Source organism: Haliotis rufescens, unplaced genomic scaffold, assembly GCF_023055435.1.
Source record: "Haliotis rufescens isolate VD_foot unplaced genomic scaffold, xgHalRufe1.0.p SCAF_9, whole genome shotgun sequence".
In the NCBI taxonomy this organism is placed as follows: Eukaryota; Metazoa; Mollusca; class Gastropoda; order Lepetellida; family Haliotidae; genus Haliotis; species Haliotis rufescens.
This window is the reverse complement of record NW_025964383.1, coordinates 26,839,754-26,859,239: the sequence shown is the minus strand read 5'-3', so window position 1 is coordinate 26,859,239 and position 19,486 is coordinate 26,839,754. Positions and strand designations below refer to the sequence as shown.

The 19,486-nt window shown below is 39.9% G+C and overlaps 1 protein-coding gene across 1 annotated transcript; it reads left to right on the top strand.

Moving 5' to 3' along the window:
* Positions 1–12,259: 12,259 nt before the first annotated feature.
* LOC124129900 (flavin reductase (NADPH)-like) lies at positions 12,260–18,677 on the top strand. The gene is made up of 4 exons (XM_046493258.2): positions 12,260–12,469; positions 14,590–14,791; positions 16,354–16,515; positions 18,122–18,677. Exons 1-4 carry the CDS (start codon positions 12,323–12,325, stop codon positions 18,262–18,264), a joined length of 654 nt encoding a protein of 217 aa, XP_046349214.2. The 5' UTR covers positions 12,260–12,322; the 3' UTR covers positions 18,265–18,677.
* The last annotated feature ends 809 nt before the right edge of the window (positions 18,678–19,486 follow it).

Genomic DNA, 19,486 nt, shown 5'->3' with positions numbered 1-19,486 from the left:
ATGGGGGTATAGATACCTTATATGATCAAAATGCATCTTAATTTTTGTTAAATGACAGTGGAAAAAATTGCGAATGTGAATTATGCTTTGTTTTTTCTCGCTAACAGCTGACTGGCAGGATTCGCTCCTAGTGTGTATACACGCGATGCTCGGAGTGTTCGGCGTTGTAAGGAGCTAACCCTCGGATTTGTTTACTTCCGGTGCCCTCACAGTGACTCTTTATTTCTTTTTCCTTTTTGCCTTGGACTTGGCTTGTATCCATCTAGTGTTTAAAAAAAACGAAGGCAGTTTTGCAGGGACAACATCGCCTACTGGTTGTGTGTAATTTGTTTCATTTTATTTTCCAGGTGTGCTTGATGTACGAAAGGTGTGAATGTATGCTGCTAGAAGCTTTAGATTTTTTTCACTCGATTTTAGAAAATGGCTAATAATTTATGTTTTGGATCTTTAAATTGTAGAGGGCTTGGGGATATAAATAAGAGAAGAGACATATTCAACTTTCTGCATTCCAAAAAATGTACGTTATATTTTTTGCAAGATACACATTTCACATTTGGGGAAGAAAAATATGTAAGATCCATGTGGGGCTATGATGTGATTCTTAACTGTCATTCTAGCCAAGCTAGAGGTGTAGCTCTATTATTAGACTGTAATGTAGAGTATAAGATTCACCATGTATTTAAAGATGGCTCCGGCAACTTTTTATTGATTGACATAACTTTGAATGGTAATCGAATGTCGGTTGGAACTATTTATGGCCCAAACACCGACACACCTGATTTCTATAAGATGATATTGACAAAATTTAAGGAATATGGAAATAGCAGTTACATATTAGGTGGAGACTTTAATCTGGTGCTTGACCCTGATAAAGATACAAACAATTACAAAAATATTAACAACCCTAAGGCCAGAGAACAACTTTTAGAACTGATAGGAGAACTTAACCTAATTGACATTTGGCGAGATAATAACCAAGACTCAAGGCAATATACATGGAGACGTTCAAATCCTATAAAACAGGCCAGGTTAGATTTTTTCCTTGTTTCTGAAAATCTGTGTAGTAATGTTACCAATGTCAAGATAAATCCAGGGTACAGAACAGACCATTCATTTATAAACTTTACCATGAATATTGAAAGAAACACCAAAAGGAAAACCTATTGGAAATTTAACAACTCCTTGCTACAAGATCACAAGTATGTTGAACAAATAAAACAGGTAATATCTGATGTAAAGAAAGAATATGCTATACCAGTCTATAATCAGGATGCCATTGACCAAGTCCCTAATGATAACCTGCAATTCCAGATTGATGATCACCTTTTTATGGAAACTCTCCTCATGAAAATTAGGGGCAAATCAATAGCCTATTCTTCATTTACAAAAAAACAAATGACCAAAAAAGAAAATGACTTAACAGCAGAAATTGATGTACTAGAAAACAATTATGATGAAAATAATCCTGATGATCTAGAAACTAAAAAGATTGAATTGCAACAATTGCGAAAAAAAAGATTGGACGGTATATTAGTGAGATCAAAGGCAAGATGGATAGATGAAGGTGAAACTATAAGTAAATATTTCTGTAATCTGGAAAGTAGAAACTATATCAGCAAAAATATGAGGGAAATAGAAACAAAAGATGGAACTGTACTAAATGACACCAAGGATATTATACATGAAGCAACCAATTTCTATCAAAACCTGTATACTTCTAGAGATCACACGATTAATGATATAGACCTTGATGATTTACTTCTAGAATATGATGTTCCTAAACTTAAAACATCTGAATCTGATCTTATCGAAGGATGTATTACTAAGAATGAGTTGCTAGCAGCTCTTAAAAGATCCAAGAATAACAAAAGTCCAGGGTCAGATGGTTTTTCATATGAATTTTTCAAAATGTTTTGGCTTGATCTGGGAGACTTCATACTTAGAACAATTAATTATAGCTATGAAACTGGAAACTTGTCAATCACCCAGAAGCAAGGCATCATCACCTGTATCCCCAAAAAAGATAAACCGAGACAATTCATAAAAAATTGGCGCCCAATTACCCTGTTAAACTCCATATATAAACTTTTATCTTCTGTGATTGCAGATAGATTTAAAAAAGTATTGCCTCAGATAATCAGTGAAGACCAAACTGGCTTCATGTCTGGAAGATATATCGGAGACAACATCCGCCTGATATATGATCTACTCTTATACACAGAATCTAAACAAATGCCAGGTATGCTACTTCTAGTAGATTTTGAGAAAGCATTTGACTCTGTCTCCTGGTCTTTCATCTTTAAAACCCTGAAATTTTTTGGATTCGGCGAAAGTATTTCTAAATGGATATCTGTACTCTATAAAGATATCAGGTCTAGCCTAATTATAAATGGAAATATGTCACCTTGGATACCAGTCGGCCGTGGCTGTAGGCAGGGGGATCCATTATCTCCTTATATTTTTCTGCTTTGTGCAGAAATTCTCGCAATTCTTGTGAAAAAAAATAAAGATATTCAGGGCTTAACTATAAACGGTAAAGATTATTTAATTGCGCAATATGCAGATGATATAGAATTTCTTTTGGACGGTTCTAAGAGATCCTTCGAGGCTACCATAGACACTCTTGATATCTTTGCAAATATCTCTGGATTAAGAATAAATTTTGATAAAACTCAAATAATCTGGATAGGCTCCAAGAAAAATAGTAATATCAAATTTAGACAAGACTTAAACCTTGAATGGAACCCTGAAACCTTTAGAATTCTAGGCATAATTTTTTCTACTAATCGAGATAAAATGATTAAACTTAACTTTGAAAGCAAAATCTTTGAAATTGAACAAACCATCAAGAGATGGATGAAAAGAACTATAACCCCATTAGGCAAAATTGCAATTATCAAATCAATGCTCATTTCAAAACTTAATTTCCTTTTCCTTACCCTTCCTAGTCCCCCAGATGAATTCCTTAGAAAGATAAATACTATTCTTTTCAAGTTTTTATGGGATAATAAACCAGACAAAATAAAGAGAACAGTTGCTTGTAAACCGATTTCCCTTGGAGGACTTGGTATGATAGATATTTTTGCATATGTTGACGCTTTGAAAATAATCTGGATAAAATAGTTACTAAATGTTGATTTGGAAAAGAAATGGAAAATTTTAATGACTGATACTACTCCTGAATTTCCTGATCTACTATTTATGGGAAGTGATTATCCACTTAAGCTTGCTAAAAAAACTAAAAACCAATTTTGGAAAGATTGTTTTACTGCCTTTTCTAAATATAGCAATAAAATAAAACCCAATAATTATGAAGAGTTCCTAAGGGAACCTCTGCTATACAATAAAAACATTATTATAAATGGCAAGTCACTAGATAACAAAACCTTTCATCTCAATAACATACACAGCATACATTGCTTGCTAAACAATGATGGAAATTTTATGACATTGCAACAATTCTGTAATAAATACTTCAATATAAATTTTCTTGAATTTTATGGTATTACAAGATCAGTAAATACATACATGATACAATTAGGTTTTAATAAAGACCTGCATCTGGAAACAACAAACAATACAAATATATCTATTGCCAATCTCTTCTCATGTAAAAAAGGCTCAAAGAAATATTACTATGTAATAAGTCAAACCGATGAAAGCTTAAAAGTTATTGACAAGTGGGAAGAGGAACTTTTAATGGATATGAACTGGCCTAGCTTATTTATCAGAGCACACAAAACTACTCCAGACCCTAAACTTAGATGGTTTCAGCTTAGATTGCTCCATAGAATTCTACCTGTTAATACTTATCTACTCAAGATGCATATTGTTGACAACTGTCTATGTACTTTCTGTAATGCCGAGCCAGAATCTATCCAACATCTGTTTTGGGACTGTAGGGTAAGCAAAAATTTCTGGAAAAGATTTTCACAATGGATTGAATCCAAGTGTCCACATACTGGCAAGATAAATCTTACTTCAGACCTAATTCTTTTTGGCTTTTCAAAACATTTCCACACTGATGATATTTTTGATCTGATACTCTTATTGGCCAAATTTCACATTTATAGATGCAAAATGAAAAATAACCAACCAACCATTACACATTTCCAAAATGAGGTTAAATATTATTACCAACTAGAAAAATATAGACACTTTAATAAAGCCAAACAGACTGAATTCTATACGAAATGGGCTCCTTATGAAAACCTTTTGAAAATATAAACATTTGCTATTCCAAAACTTTACTAAATATATATCCTGCATCCTGTCTTCATAAGTACTAAAGCTTCTAGTGAGTGTGAATGTGTGTATGGATGTGTGCGAATGATATGTACTTTCTGAAAAAACCCTGGTCATGTATTTTGACCCTCAACCAAACATGATGTACTTTTACCAGGAACAATAAAAAAAAAAAATAAAAAAATAAATAAATAAATAAATTCAAGGTCATCCATATAAAGGAGGTGAGTAAAAGGGGTGTTGGGGATCTGTGCTGAGGAGGTCGAGGATGATAACCTTCCTCTTTGCTAAGCAAAAAGCTGAAAGGATTTAATGACAGAGTGAGTGAGTGAGTGAGTATGGTTTTACGCCGCTTTTAGCAACATTCCAGCAGTATCACGGCGGGGGACACCAGAAATGGGCTTCACACATTGTACCCATGTCGGGAATCGAACCCGGGTCTTCGGCGTGACGAGCGAACGCTTTAACCACTAGGCTACAAGACCGCCCCTAATGACAAACAGAAAAGCAAAGGACTGAAAGAATCGCCCTGAAATATTCCTCTTCTCATAGAAATGGGTTCCGAAGTCACCACCTGCCCCTGCGAATACATCTCAAGTTGAGTTGACCAGGAATTCATTAGAGACTTGAGTAAAATAAGTAGTCGCTCGGGGGGGGGGGGGGGGGGGGGTCAATACATTCAAGTGACTTCAAAATCCATTTCTGAGGTACAGAATCATAAGCTTTTCTGTAGTCTATCCAACACATTGAGAGGTTACGGTGGTAAGTTTTAGCCTCTTCAAGGATCATTTTCTTAACCAGCAATTGATCCTTACAACCCAAACATCCCTTTCTGGCTCCTTTCTGCTCCATGCAGATAATGTCATACAAAGCGCAGTACGATGACACGAGATCTGTAAGACACCCTGTAAATAGTTTGTACTGTGTGTTCAAACACGTAATTGGGCGGACGTTTTAGGGTCAGTCAGATCACCTTTCTTTGGGAGAAGTATTATTCGCCCATTGCAGAACCAAGGTGGAACATCCCCTGTATCCACGAGAGAATAAAAAACAGTGAAGTAATGGCGTTTGGACACAAGGGAACAGTTTCCAATACCGGTTTTGAATACCATCAGGCCCTGACGCCGTATCAGATTTGGACTTTTTAATGACATTTTTAAGGCAATCAGATGTACTGAAACACAACAATGATGACCTTATTTATTCATGTACACTATTTTTGTAATCCACTACCCATGGTCCCTCGAGGTTACAGTTGCCGCGTATAGACCAGAACAGTTTCCAAATCCTTTCACTGGAATCCATAGCGGGTAATTTCTCATCACTCTCGACCCGTGAAGATCCGGGGTAGAATAGGTCTTCAGCAACACATGCTTGCCGTAAAAGGCGACTATCGGGATAGGGTGGTCAGGCTCGCTGACTTGGTTTATACATGTCATCGGTCCCAATTGCATGGATCGATGCTCATGATATTAATCACTGGCTTGTCTGGTCCAGACTCGATTATTTACAGACCGCCGTCATATAGCTGGAATATTGCTGAGTGCGGCGTTAAACAACAAACCAACCAACTCATCACTCTCATTTGTTGCATTTAATTGCCTGTAAAATTGTTTTTTATTTGATTTAAACAATTTATTTTGTTTATGAAATTATTTTTCTTATCCCACTTTCTTTTTCTTTCTGTACAAACCTTTGACTTTGCCTTCAGAGAATCAAGAACTTGATTGAGAATTTTCTCCTTTGTTGTCTTGTGTTGTCTTTATTTTTTCCAAATTGATCTCTGGCGTTTTGACAAAGATTGTCCTGAAGAACGCGACTTTAAACAAAGTTCTATCCGAGACATATCTTTTGTTGTTTTATTCAATTTAATTTGAAACCGGTTTTTCCTTTAGTTCATATTCTTTGGAAACTGTTTAGCATTCCTCCAGTGTTCGAGCAGCAGCATACACTGTTATGCAGTGAACAGTCCGCATTGAGAGTGACAGAAATAATGTAATTTAATTTATTAAGTTGATTCTGTGGAAATTATTGGTTAATTTGTTTTATTGGCCTCCGTTTCTCAATTGTTTATAAAATACATAAACAAAATATACAAGGGATCGTCAGAAAGATCATCGACAGAAGAGGGGTCGGAAGAGGGGGACAACTCAAAATCTTCGAGGCCAACATCAGAAATGTCCTTTTATGAGCCTATGAGTGGGTCATCAGGTAGTTTAGGGAGAACAATGCGAACGTCCATTTGCAATTTCGGGTGTGCTGCTGTTGGAACTAGGGGTCATGCAAAGGCGTCTGACGAGCAGTAAGCTCACCAGCCTCACGGCGCATATACAGTGTCAGTCGCCGGAGGTGGTCGCGAGTATTCTGCTCTGTCAGGTATGCACACATGGGCTAGCTTTGTCCCAATGTTGCTTCAGTAATTTGCCATTTATACGTGGTATGTCTGGCCATCCTGTTGCTTTCGCACCCTCAAGAAGTGTCGACGTGCGTTGGTAGGTCCAAGATCATCTTGGATGGGTTCTGTGCCCCCCCCTGGGGCAAGTCTCATCTCCAGTTTGGTTGGTCTGTGTCCCGGAGGGAGGCTGACTGGGCTGCGGAGTTGAACAATAGTTTTTTTCTTGGCGTTCTGTAACCCAGTTGTTGACCAGCTTCGGGGGGTTAGCCCTTACTGGGTGATGTACGTTTAGTTCAGGGGAATAAATCCTCTCTATTTAGGCCCACCACGGAGAGGCGTACATGATCAGGCCCTTAGTAGTAGTAGTAGTAGTAGTAGTAGTAGTAGTAGTAGTGACTTACTTATTTTGCAGACCGCCTCCGTGGTCTAGTGGTAGAGCGTCCGCCCGGAGAGCGGAAGGTCCGGGGTTCGATCCCCGGCCGCGTCATACCAAAAGACGTTAAAAGATGGTACTTGTTGTTACCCTGTCTGGCGCTCGGCATTAAGGGGCTAAAACAAGGAGTGGTCGGCTCGGAGTCAGTATACTGTGTATACGGGGTATCCATGTTAAACTGCGGCATGGTATGTCAGTGGGCTAGCACTATAAATCGGCATCAGTCCGGACTAGTACAAGAAGCCACACAAACACACACAAGTACATGCACGTCGCTATATAAGTGCAATAATCTTGGACGCGACGTTAAACCCCATTTCACCTCACCAACTTATTTTGTATCAACAATTATGGAAAAAAACAGGATATTGTTTGTTAGTATGACAGAGCAAGCCAGAAGTACATTCCACGCCGGTGTCTTGATTGAGTATAATATCAAACTTGCCACAAACTAGAACAGACAGCAGTTTACAATCATATTCAAAGACAAAAACAAAATCACAGAGCGACATTACGAAATACATTCTCTTTAAACTGACAGAAGCAAGACGCTTGTATCGATCAACATGTTCTTTTCTAAAAGTTTATTTTAACACCAATACAAAGCAAACTCAAAATTCATGACTGCATTCCCGTAAAGAAGCACCATATATCCCGCCTCGATTAATGTTGTGTTCCAATATATAGACTTGTACATCCAGAACACATCGACACGTGGTGACACGGAAGCCAGATCGATTACAACACAAGAGCCAACCATGCAGTGTTGGAGGGGACGGACGTTGCCAGCAGTGTGATTTAATGAGCGGTAAGTCGTTTTCCGGGCTGTGTTTCGGGACTAATCAGTCGTATAACGGGGTTAGGAAAACCGGGTCGGTAATCACCGGTTGGGATTGAGGGGGAGATTGTTGCGTGTGGGTTCCGTCATCTGTGAGGGTTGATGGTACTGGGTGTCAACCGCGTGAGGGCGTTAAAGAAATGTCAACTAGTAGTAGGGAAAATGGGATCGTGTAACTGGACACGTAATGAATCATGTATGACGTCATTTGCAAGGTTGGCAGCATCAGAAATTTGAGCTTGTTTAATCATTTCGACTGGGCTTAAGAAAGATGAATAAATAATCCGTATTGATATATTACTTATTGAAAGATCCGACAGTGGTAGTGTGTGTAGTGTGTCGTGTGTACTGGCCAGTTTCGTGCTTCAAACACTGTTTTCATCAGCCCTGGCTGTGTCAACACTGACATTTTCTGAAGATGCACTGAGTGACCTCAAAATGGAACGTTTGAAGCCAAACTGGAACTCGTTTTCTGCTGCGGATGCACATTTGTGCTCAGACAGGGTACTTGTTCCTACGCGACAGATTCACTCAATTAATATTGTTACATTTGCGTTTTTCTAAATAACATAAAGCGTTATGCATTGTGAAAATTTTACCAACGACATGTAATTTTCTCGTTTATTTTCAATGGTCGACAGGTGACTTCTTCCGTGTTTGGTAAAAAAACATAACCTTGACTTTTCACGCTGATGATATTATAAACGTTTCAGAAACTGGTTTTCTTGATTCGTCTTCAAATGACATCTGTTGAAATAAATAAAACATGACACTCGTTCCATTTTGATGGGATATATTTGTTCCTCTTAAAGTAATTTTCACTCGGTTTGTTGGTTGGTTTGTTGTTTAACGCCGCACTAAGCAATATTCCAGCTATATGACGGCGGTCCGCAAATAATCGAGTCTGGACCAGACAATCCAGTGATTGACAACATGAGCATCGATCCACGCAATTGGGATCGATGACATGCATCAACCAAGTCAGCAAGCCTGACCACCCGATCCCGTTATTTGCCTCTTACGACAAGCATAATCGCCTTTTATGGCAAGAATGGGTTGCTGAAGACCTATTCTACCCCGGATCTTCACGGGCCTTAATCTTGATATTAAGCTGAAGCTCGTGTAATATCCTGTTTTTATATGCCAGCCCGTGCATTTTGATGTATATTAAAAATTAATAATTACCGAAACTACACACGGCGATGTGTCATTTTCACACACGACAGCACAACGTCTAGGCCTAGAATACGGTCTGGAGATCCTTCAAGTGGTGGAGGCTTGTGTCCAGTTTGAAGAAAATGTAACTTAGCGTGTGACGAAAAACAAAATATCAGAACAGTTGGTCGCCGACATGTCGCTGTTTGTTCAATTGTTGAAACGACAGCTTTTTCTCTTATAACCGGGTAGCCTAGTGGTTAAAGCGTTCGCTCGTCACGCCGAAGACCCGGGTTCGATTCCCGACTTGGGTACAATGGGTGAAGCCCATTTCTGGTGTCCCCCGCCGTGATATTACTGGAATATTGTTAAAAGAGGGGTTAAACCCTACTCACTCACTCTTTTAACGTTGTGTAGAACGCATGCTAACGGCATGAAGAAAATGACGGCTTATGGAGAGAGAGAGAGAGAGAGAGAGAGAGAGAGAGAGAGAGAGTGACAGAAAGACACGGAGAGAGACAGAAAGACAGAGAGAAGTGAGACTGAGAGAAAGAGTCAGAAGAGAGACAGCGATCAAATGAGAGAATACAGACAGAGAGCCGATTGGCCGCTTCCTTGACATGCTAAGTATCAAATTGACAGCGAAAACCGCCGCACTTAGTGGCTAGTGATGTAAGGGAGACAACTCCACCTACAATAAACGCACGATACACCAACATCCCAAGATCATTGTCAGAGTACTCATCTGATAGACTGACATCTTGTCCCAGAAATAAAGTTTTCTTATTTAAAAATATAAATCTACAAAATAAAAATGATAAAATCTAACTGGTACCCAGAACAATCCATAATTTCCGAGCAGTTGCAATCCAGACTTGCCAGGTCATTCTTGACTTGAATTGGAATCCTTTTTTAATTTATTCTCTGGGGTTTTGGAGACGGACTCTTAAATCACATAAAAATAAAGACTTAAAAGAGACTTTTTTCTTGAAAGAAACAAGACTGTATTGACAAGTGTTTCGTTGTGTTTTGCACGTGACGGATTGTCTAATGTATCACATCATACAAATTACTATTCGTTTTCCGTAATAAATAAATTAGATCAGATCGGCCCACTTCACATCCTTAGTATACTATACCCTCACAAATGCCCTTTTTTGAACGTGACTTGTTCTTTTCATAAACAAACAAGGTATAAAGTATTCAGTTGCAAATTTATGACATTTAAACGTTCAATTTTAACTGATGTTTTTGCCTGCAGGTTTTAACAGAAACAATTCTGCGTTTTCTCTGTGTAGTCAAATAAGGCGGCCTTTAGCTTCATAATTAAAAGAACGTACGTGTGAGAAAAGATGGCCCCTGGACAATATATAGAAGGTTCACCACGAGTGTTTATTTTTTTACAAACTAAGATCGTCTCCTTGGTGTAGTGGATGGAGCGTCGGCCGGAGAGTGGAAGGTCGGTGGTTCGATCCCCGGCTGCATCTTACCAAATGACGTTAAATGTAGGTACTTGTTGTTAGAGTCAGTACACTGTGTCTGAGTGGGGTATTCATGTTACACTGCGGTATGATCTGTGTGCTAGCAATATAAAACTGGCATTAGTCTGGACAAGTACACACACACACAGACACACACACACACACACACACACACACACATATACATACATATATATATATGCAATGAACTTGAAGACGAATGTAGTCCCCATTTCACTTCACCTTAATATGGGAAATATCAACCGAGTCTTAAATAACTGGTACAGTCCGTTTGGCGCCAAGTGAGAACGATGAAATGCAAAATAGCTAAAAATCGTGAAAAGTTTATTGAATGTTAATACTTAGTACAAGTTTACATCTTGAACGGCGGGGGGCACAGCAGTAGGAGGAACAGCACAAGCACGTGCTATATAGTATGTTGTTGACTGACAAGAGGCGCCTATTTGCAAACTTACGCAAATTTGGGTATGCGATAAATGTACATGTTTTATGTCATAGGCTTATGTCATGGTTAAATGCTTTAAAATTAGTTAAATGATAATTTCTTTCTTTATATGAACTAAATTCGTACAGATGCTGGTTTTAGCAGTATTTACCAACAGCTTTGAAAATTGGAAGACTCAACTATATAACGTTTTTGCATTTTATATTTGACCCGAATATACATTTTTTTAGATTCATATTTTATATGCAATGCTTTTTAAATTTAAGTTCACGTGTTCAGATATCAATTATACTCTGAAGTTTTCATTACAGGTTTTACGCCGCGTATTCCAGCAATATCACGGCGGGGTACACCAGAAATGGGCTTCACACATTGTACCCATGTCGGGAATCGAACCCGGATCTACGGCGTGACGAGCAAACGCTTGAACCATCAGGCTACCCGACCGACCCGGTATTTCCATGAGCTAGCGATATCGGTATTAGTCCGGACTAGTATGCCGCTATATAAGTGCAATAATCTAGAACGCGACATTAAACCCCACTTAAACCTCACCTCATTACGGGTGTACAGGCCAGTATGCTGTGAGCCTGGGTTCGATTCCGAGTTTCGCCAAGATTATGATCCTTGGTTTGTCAACGTCTGAGATCTGCATCACTTCGGACTGTCTTCCAACAGTAAGCTGACACCCCTTAATATAACGGAACACTGTTCAAAGTGTGACCCCTGTCAAAATCCCCCTTGTCGTATGGGTCGTCTGTGCTTGTCGAAGGGGAGCCTAACGGGATCGGGTAGTCAGGCTCGCTGACTTGTATGATGCATGCCATCGTATCCCAAATACGTAGATCGACGCTCGTGATATCAATCACTGGATTGAATGTCCTTGAATATTGAATATTTACAGACCGCTGTCATATAGCTGGAAAATTGCTGAGTGCGGCGTTAAACAACAAAACAACACCAATATACCAGTCACCTTCGGACGTTCCTCCCCTATAAAACCTGACACGAAGCTATGTAACTGACTTACTTTCCAAAGCAGCGTTAAAACCAACTCACTCATTCTCTCACGCAACATGTTACATATTATCTTCGCTGGACGTCTTTGAACGTTATCTTTGAGTACATGCATCGACACTCATATTGACCTGGACCCGTTGTTATCACACAGAACATTAACTGAAAGACTTTCACCAACGAGCTATGTAGTCTATATCAATCAAAGGGAGACAACCGGCATTAAGTAGTGAATATCTAGTCACGCACATTGGACGAGGTGGCTTGAGTCCTCAGACGGGTATGTCCGCAGATGTGTAAAATCATGAAAATTGCAATATTTGGCGCCACGGGTCCAAGCGGCACTCTGCTAGTGGAGGAGTGTCTAGGGAGTGGACACAGCGTTGTGGCACTGGCCAGGAACCCAGACAAACTAACGATCAAACATGAGAACCTCACGGTGGGTATAGTGTACCGACATATCTAACATGCACCGACCCGTGTAGACTACCTCGGAGTTGAAATACTGAAATATGTCCCCAACAAACTATGCTGGGACCCGTGAAGATCCGGGGTAGAATAGGTCGTCAGCAACCCATGCTTGCAGTAAAAGACGACATTGCTTGTCGTAAGAGGCGACTAACGGGATTGGGTGGTCAGGCTCGCTGACTTGGTTGATGTATGGCATCGTATCCCAATTGCCTGGATCGATGCGCATGATGTCAATCGATTATTTACAGACCGCCGTCATATAGCTGAGTGCAGCAATATATGTGAGTATCAAAGTACTTAATCATATATTTTGCTGAATATGGTATTTAATACTTTTATAATTATTGCTCCCAATCGCTCTGACCCCACGGGGACTCCGGCCACCATGACCCCTTCTTGTTAAATATGATCAGGTGATTAGACTCCACGACAGCACTGATTGCGTATCACTGTTACTCACTGTGGATCGCATGACTTCCGTCATAGATTGCCTGGTCCAGACTCGACTGACGATGTGGCGGAAATATTGCTGACTGTGCAGTTTTACAACATGCACCCTCACACGCGCCACTGTCATATACACTAAACTGTATGATTGTTATACGTGAATTTCATACAAGGAATAGCGATACATGAAATTCGGATGAACGAAAGAAAATACACAAGCAGTTCTTTATGTGAACACACAACATGTCTGTTTGTGTGAACATATTGTAACGAGAGACAATGAGTGGACAAACATGGAGAGTCTGAAATATTTCACATATACACATTCGATGCTACCCAGAAAGCCACATACACACACCACCCCACCCCACCAACCCCACCTCAATCCACCCCACACCACACCACACCACTGTCTTACTAGCAATGGTCTATTCTCCTAGTCTAGCCGTTATATCTGGCATGTAACAACATACAATTATAGATATATATGAGGTCATGCCTGTGTTTTTGAGCCGAAAAAAAGCAAGTAAGAGGCTGCCATCCCCCGTTTGGTACCTACGATTCGGGGTCTATTTAAGAGGGTATTGGGGACTCAGCGATGTGGTATGCGGCTGCAAATAAAATCGTATTAGGTTCGCATATTCAACATTTAAAAAAATCTTTTTTTAAAGGTGTACTTGAAAATGTCCTTATTCATAATGTTACTTCAAATCGCAGCTTTTTCTCAATGGTTTTCAGATTTGTGGTAAATAGTATTCAGGGTTCAGGGATGAGCAATGTCATCTTCACAAACGTAAGAAGGTTCCAACAAACGGAGACATCTGATTGGCTTAGGTTTGGGAAATACCTTTTCTGGGTAATTCCCATTCTATTTTAAGTAACTCAAGTACATACTGTGAATTTTCAGACCTGACTTGTAGTCAATATTCGATTCTGTCGAATGATACGTGACCGCTTCTAGGACAATGAATATGGCGTCATACCAAAAGACGTTAAAAGATGGTACTTGTTGTTACCCTGTCTGGCGCTCGGCATTAAGGGTTTAAAGCAAGGACTGGTCGGCTCGGAGTCAGTATACGGTGTCTGAGTGGGGTATTCATGTTAAACTGCGGCATGGTATCTCAGTGGGCTAGCACTATAAATCGGCATCAGTCCGGTCTAGTTCAAGCAGCCACACACACACACACACGTGCATGCACGTCGCTATATAAGTGCAATTATCTTGGACGCGACGTTAAACCCAATTTCACCTCACTGCACCTCAATATCAGTTTCTTGGGTCCATAAAATAAATTGCCCGAATTGTGGTCAGTAATTGTATAATTACACAATTTGAAAAACAAGACTATTTTGAATTCAACAATAATTGAAACAGATGTTACGGGAAATCACAGGATATGATGCACGACAAACCTTGCGTTACGCTCTCTCTGATTCGCTGAAAATAGTTCTCTCCTTTGAGTTAATTGGCTTAATCATGCAGGGCAATATCGTGTTTTATGGAAGGTCATGTGACCCTTTCTCAACCAATCAAAAATACAGACAAAATTTGTAAATGTAAATGTTAAGGTACGTTTTACACCTAAAACAACGCAAACAAACACATGCTTCTTTTCTGCCTAAACCAAACGTGTATTTCAGGTCGTGAAGTCGGACATACAGACCCAGGAGGAGCTGGTATCCCCGCTGACGGGATGTGACGCCGTCATGTCGTGTTTGGGGTCCAGGCAATCAATCTGGTCCACCGTCACGCTCTACACGGACACTGTCAAGGTCATAACGGGCGCCATGAGGGCGGCTGGCGTCAGCAGATTCGTGGCAATGGCGTCCTGGGGGACTAAATGTATGCGTGAGGAGCAAAACTAAAGTAATCACAATTTGTCAGGAATTCCAGAATGTGCCACGAGCATATATTTTTATTTGTAAGGAAAATTTATTTACAGTAAACTACGTTTATAACGCACACGCTGAAAACGAACTGACGGATATAGCGTACTGCCCAAGGGACGTAACTCTGCACAGCGAATCGCGGCGCCTTAGACGACTGGGCCACCCGTGCCCCCTCAGCAATTGAGAGTACATAATATGCACGTGTGTTACTCCGTGAGTCAGATGGGTGTAGCAGTGCTTTGTACAATATGAAGAGAGGAATGTCCGAGAAACTCTCCATTCCTTGAAGCCGATGGAACTCAGCCCATTGTTTTAAAGGAATAGAGGGTTATGAGAATATGTCCCTGATTTTAAACATTCTTTTGTGAAAATATTTGGAAAAATATACCAGAATCTTTGTAATCTTGGTCTTTGCGTGTTGCACGTGCCTCTATTTCCGTCGCTTGTTGATCTCTATAATACATGCATGGCTCTTTATAATTTCGCAGGGTGCTCTTTGAAACGACTCTTATGGCTATCTTTAGCGCTTTTAGAAAACATAATGTAGAAAATATATAGCCCCAAACGAAGATATATAAACTGCCGGGCGAAATAAAGAATACACCAATGTTTGATGGTGACTAAAAATGAAAAGCTATTCAATGGCGATGCATTTAATACGGGTATCATAGTCGTGTTTTGGGCCCTACGTTTGCAGTGGTCCGACTGTTTTCAGCCAAGTAGCCAAGTTTTGATAACAATTGCACTTTTTGGTCAAATCTAATTTTCAACTGTATACTTTCTTTTGCCCGACAGTTCATATTGACAAGGTTTTAAGTTTTTCTAAAAAAAGTTCATCTATCGCTTTAACTTAGACATCGTATTAAGTAATACGATGAAACACATATCTATTACATTCTTGTAGGGGAGCGGTCGGGTAGCCTAGTGGTTAAAGCGTTCGCTCGTCACGCCGAAGACCCGGGTTCGATTCCCGACATGGGTACAATGCGTGAAGCCCATTTCTGGTGTCCTCCGCCGTGATATTGCTGGAATATTGCTAAACGCGGCGTAAAACCATACTCACTCACTCACTCACATTCTTGTAAGTATTATACAAATAGTTGAAAGTACGTAAAAGTTAATTTCATACCATCCTAATACTTTTTATTAGATTAAACTACATATGGTCATTTTGAAACGGAAACGACTTTAAAGTTAGCCAATGAGAGGTTATTTCGAAAATGGCTTGAGTGTAGGCTATGTGTTATAATGCGGGGCGCTTTAAAATGTTTGCAACATTATTTGTTTGTTTTGCGAGATAAGATCAATATTATCAATATTTGCTGCTGCCGATGCGGCCAAAAAGATGTTCCCCCCGTTGACGTATTTCCATCACAAGTCTTCCAGCCTTTAACTGTGGCCCGATGACCATCTTCAGGTTAGTATTTTACATACTGTTAAATACAAGTCCCGATGCAGTATCTATGTAACTATTCACTTTTTATCAATGGTGATGAGGATACCCCTTCTGTGCAGATGAAGCGGGTCTGCCGTTTGTGATCAAGTGGATCCTGCGTCCACTGATTCTGAAGAACATCCTCCTCAACATGGGGCAGATGGAGGATTATCTGGCGGAGTGCGGGGACATCGACTACACCGTGGTCAGAACTGCCGAACTCACGAAGGATGAGTCAACGGGTAGGCAATTCAGTTGTGCTTATTGCCGAACTGTAGTTTTCCAATTGAAATATTGAGGAGGAAGCGACTAATCGATATCAAATTGTATCCCTAATTGAATATTAATTGACTCTAATAACTATAACGTTACACATTTCTCATTGTCTTGCTCAACTCCATCGGGAGATGGCGGAAAAATTTGAAAAAAAATAGAAAATAATAAAAACATGCTTTTGGTTAAGAATACAACAGTTGACTGGAACGCTGTCTGTTTAAGACATACATATAAGAAAATATAATCACAATGTAAACGTTATTGTGCATTCGAAATGCAAAGGGGTTGGGAACTTTAAACCACAGGAACTCGATGATAGCGTGTATAACATAATATATTCGTATAGAAAAAAATCCCACCCCTCTATATACATAAAGACGTCTCTATGTATATAGATCGGTGTGATTTTTTTCTCTCTATACGATTATATTTTGTTATACAAGCTATCATCGAGTTCCTGTGCTTTAAACACGGTAAAAAACAGGTTTTAAAAATATTAAAACATACAATGCAATAGACACTGCAAGATTAATTCCCTTTTTGAATATCCTGAATATATACGACAGCGGGTGATATAGGGGCCTATTAAGACTGGGATGGATGGAAACACACAGACGTACAGCTGAGTTATGATACACATTTAGCCCTCAGTGTGATTCCTTACTTTCGAATTGGCCTCCAGGAGACTACGTCTCAGCTGGCCGTATACCCGTGAAGATCCAGGTTAGAATACGTCTTCAGCAACCCATACTTGCCGTTAAAGGTGGCTATACTTGTAAGAGGCGACTAACGTTATTCGCCTCTTACGACAAGCATGGTTGCTGAAGGGCAGTTTTAACCCGGATCTTCAAGGGGATCGACATGTAATGATGTACTGGGGTATTTTTCTCCCAAACTTAGATTTAAGTATTTATGAGATGTTAACGTTCGTATTATGTATTTTTTTGTCGAACACCTGGCGTCGAAGTGGTAACCGTCCTACTCCACCTTTGATGCTCTTCATGCGACTGGATGTGGCTGATTGTATCGAGATGTCATACGAATAGTTAGCATGTGGAAGTAGGGTAGCCTAATTGGTAGAGTGTTCGCTCGTCACGCTGAAGAACCGGGTTCGATTCCAATCGATTCCGATGGAAACAATGTGTTAAGCCTATTTATGGCGTCCCCCGCCGTAATAATACTCAAATACTACCAAAAAGCGGCGTAAAACCACACCATGTAACATGGTATATCGCAGTACCCCTAAAGTTGAATATTGTCATTAATACTTAAAGACGGTCGGGTAGCCTAGTGGTTAAAGCGATCGCTCGTCACGCCGAAGACCCGGGTTCGACTCACGACATGGGTACAATGTGTGAAGCCCATTTCTGGTGTCCCCCGCCGTGATATTGCTGGAATATTGCTAAAAGCGGCGTTAAACCATACTCACTCACTCACTCACTCACTCATTAATACTTAATTGGTCTTTTTGACACCCGTTACATTTCTTGCCATAGATTTGAAGGTTCTGGAATACTATTAATGTTAAAATGCATTCCTATGTTTTTCTATACAATATAATGATCTATCCAGGTCGTGAGGTAACAGGTGTGGATGGCCAGTTCGTCCCTGATGCAGCGGCAAGGATTCCCCGCCGTGATGTCGTCAGGTTCATGATGAGGTGTGTAGTCAACGGCGAGTGGATGAAGAAGTGTGTTTCAATCGGAATCAAGTGACCTCATTGCCACTAACATTCAAAGGGTCAAACGACTATGAATGCAAAATAAAATCCATATAGTTCTTAAAGGATTACTAATGGGTTCCCGTGAGCACATCCTGGTGTGATATAAGGATGCACCTAACTGCGGACTTGCCAGCATACCGTGATGGACAGACGCTGGTTCTCCAGCTATTGTTTCCCTGATTCAACAACCAGACAAACTCCATCAAGACATTCGGCTCACGTCAATCACACACGTCTTCTCGAACAGCACTTGAAGGAATCCATATTGGATTTACTAGTGTCACTAGTTCACGTGACTATCACATTACACAATACAATCTGGCGGCAGTCGTGACCGTCAAACAATCTTTTTCGATATTAAATTGTATCCCTAATTGAACATTAAAAGTTTTCTCAAAATTGGCCGTCATGTTTTATTTCTGTGTGCAGAGGTGCTAGGCGATGTATTGTTGGTACTGTACCCATGAAATATCACTACCCCATCGTTTCCAGGTATACCATGTAGGTAGGAATTAACCGGGTGGACCCATATAGGACCCTTTTAGGGGCTTTTGGATTTTTTCTATTTTCTTAAAATTAAGATATTAAGTTGAAATTTCAAGATGTTATATTGAATTTTAAGATACATACTAAGCTGAAATTTTAAGATGCTAAGTTGAAATGTATACTAAGTTGAAATTTCAAGATAATGATCTTGAAATATCAAGCTAATAAGTTGATTTTTAACTTGAACTTTCAACGTATGTATCATAAAATATCAACGTAGTATCTTGAAATTTCAATTTAGCATCTTGAAATTACGACTTACTATCTTGAAATTTCAAGACAAAAAAACAAAAAACAAGTGGCCCCAAAAGGCTTCCGTACGTTCATCAATCATGTATGTTCATGATAATATTAGCTTTGTTTATGAACTTCGAATGTTCCTTAGGGATAGCAAATCAATAACCTTTAGCTGACACAATTTAATACATGTGAAAAGAATGGTAAACAAATGTGTTTTAAGCAGGACATAGTGACCAGATGACTCCTGCACACTCCTGTCACACACCTGCACACCTGTCATACACCTGCACACTCCTGTCACACACCTGCACGCTCCTGTCATACACCTGCACACTCCTGTCACACACCTGCACACTCCTGTCATACACCTGCACACTCCTGTCACACACCTGCACACTCCTGTCATACACCTGCACACTCCTGTCACA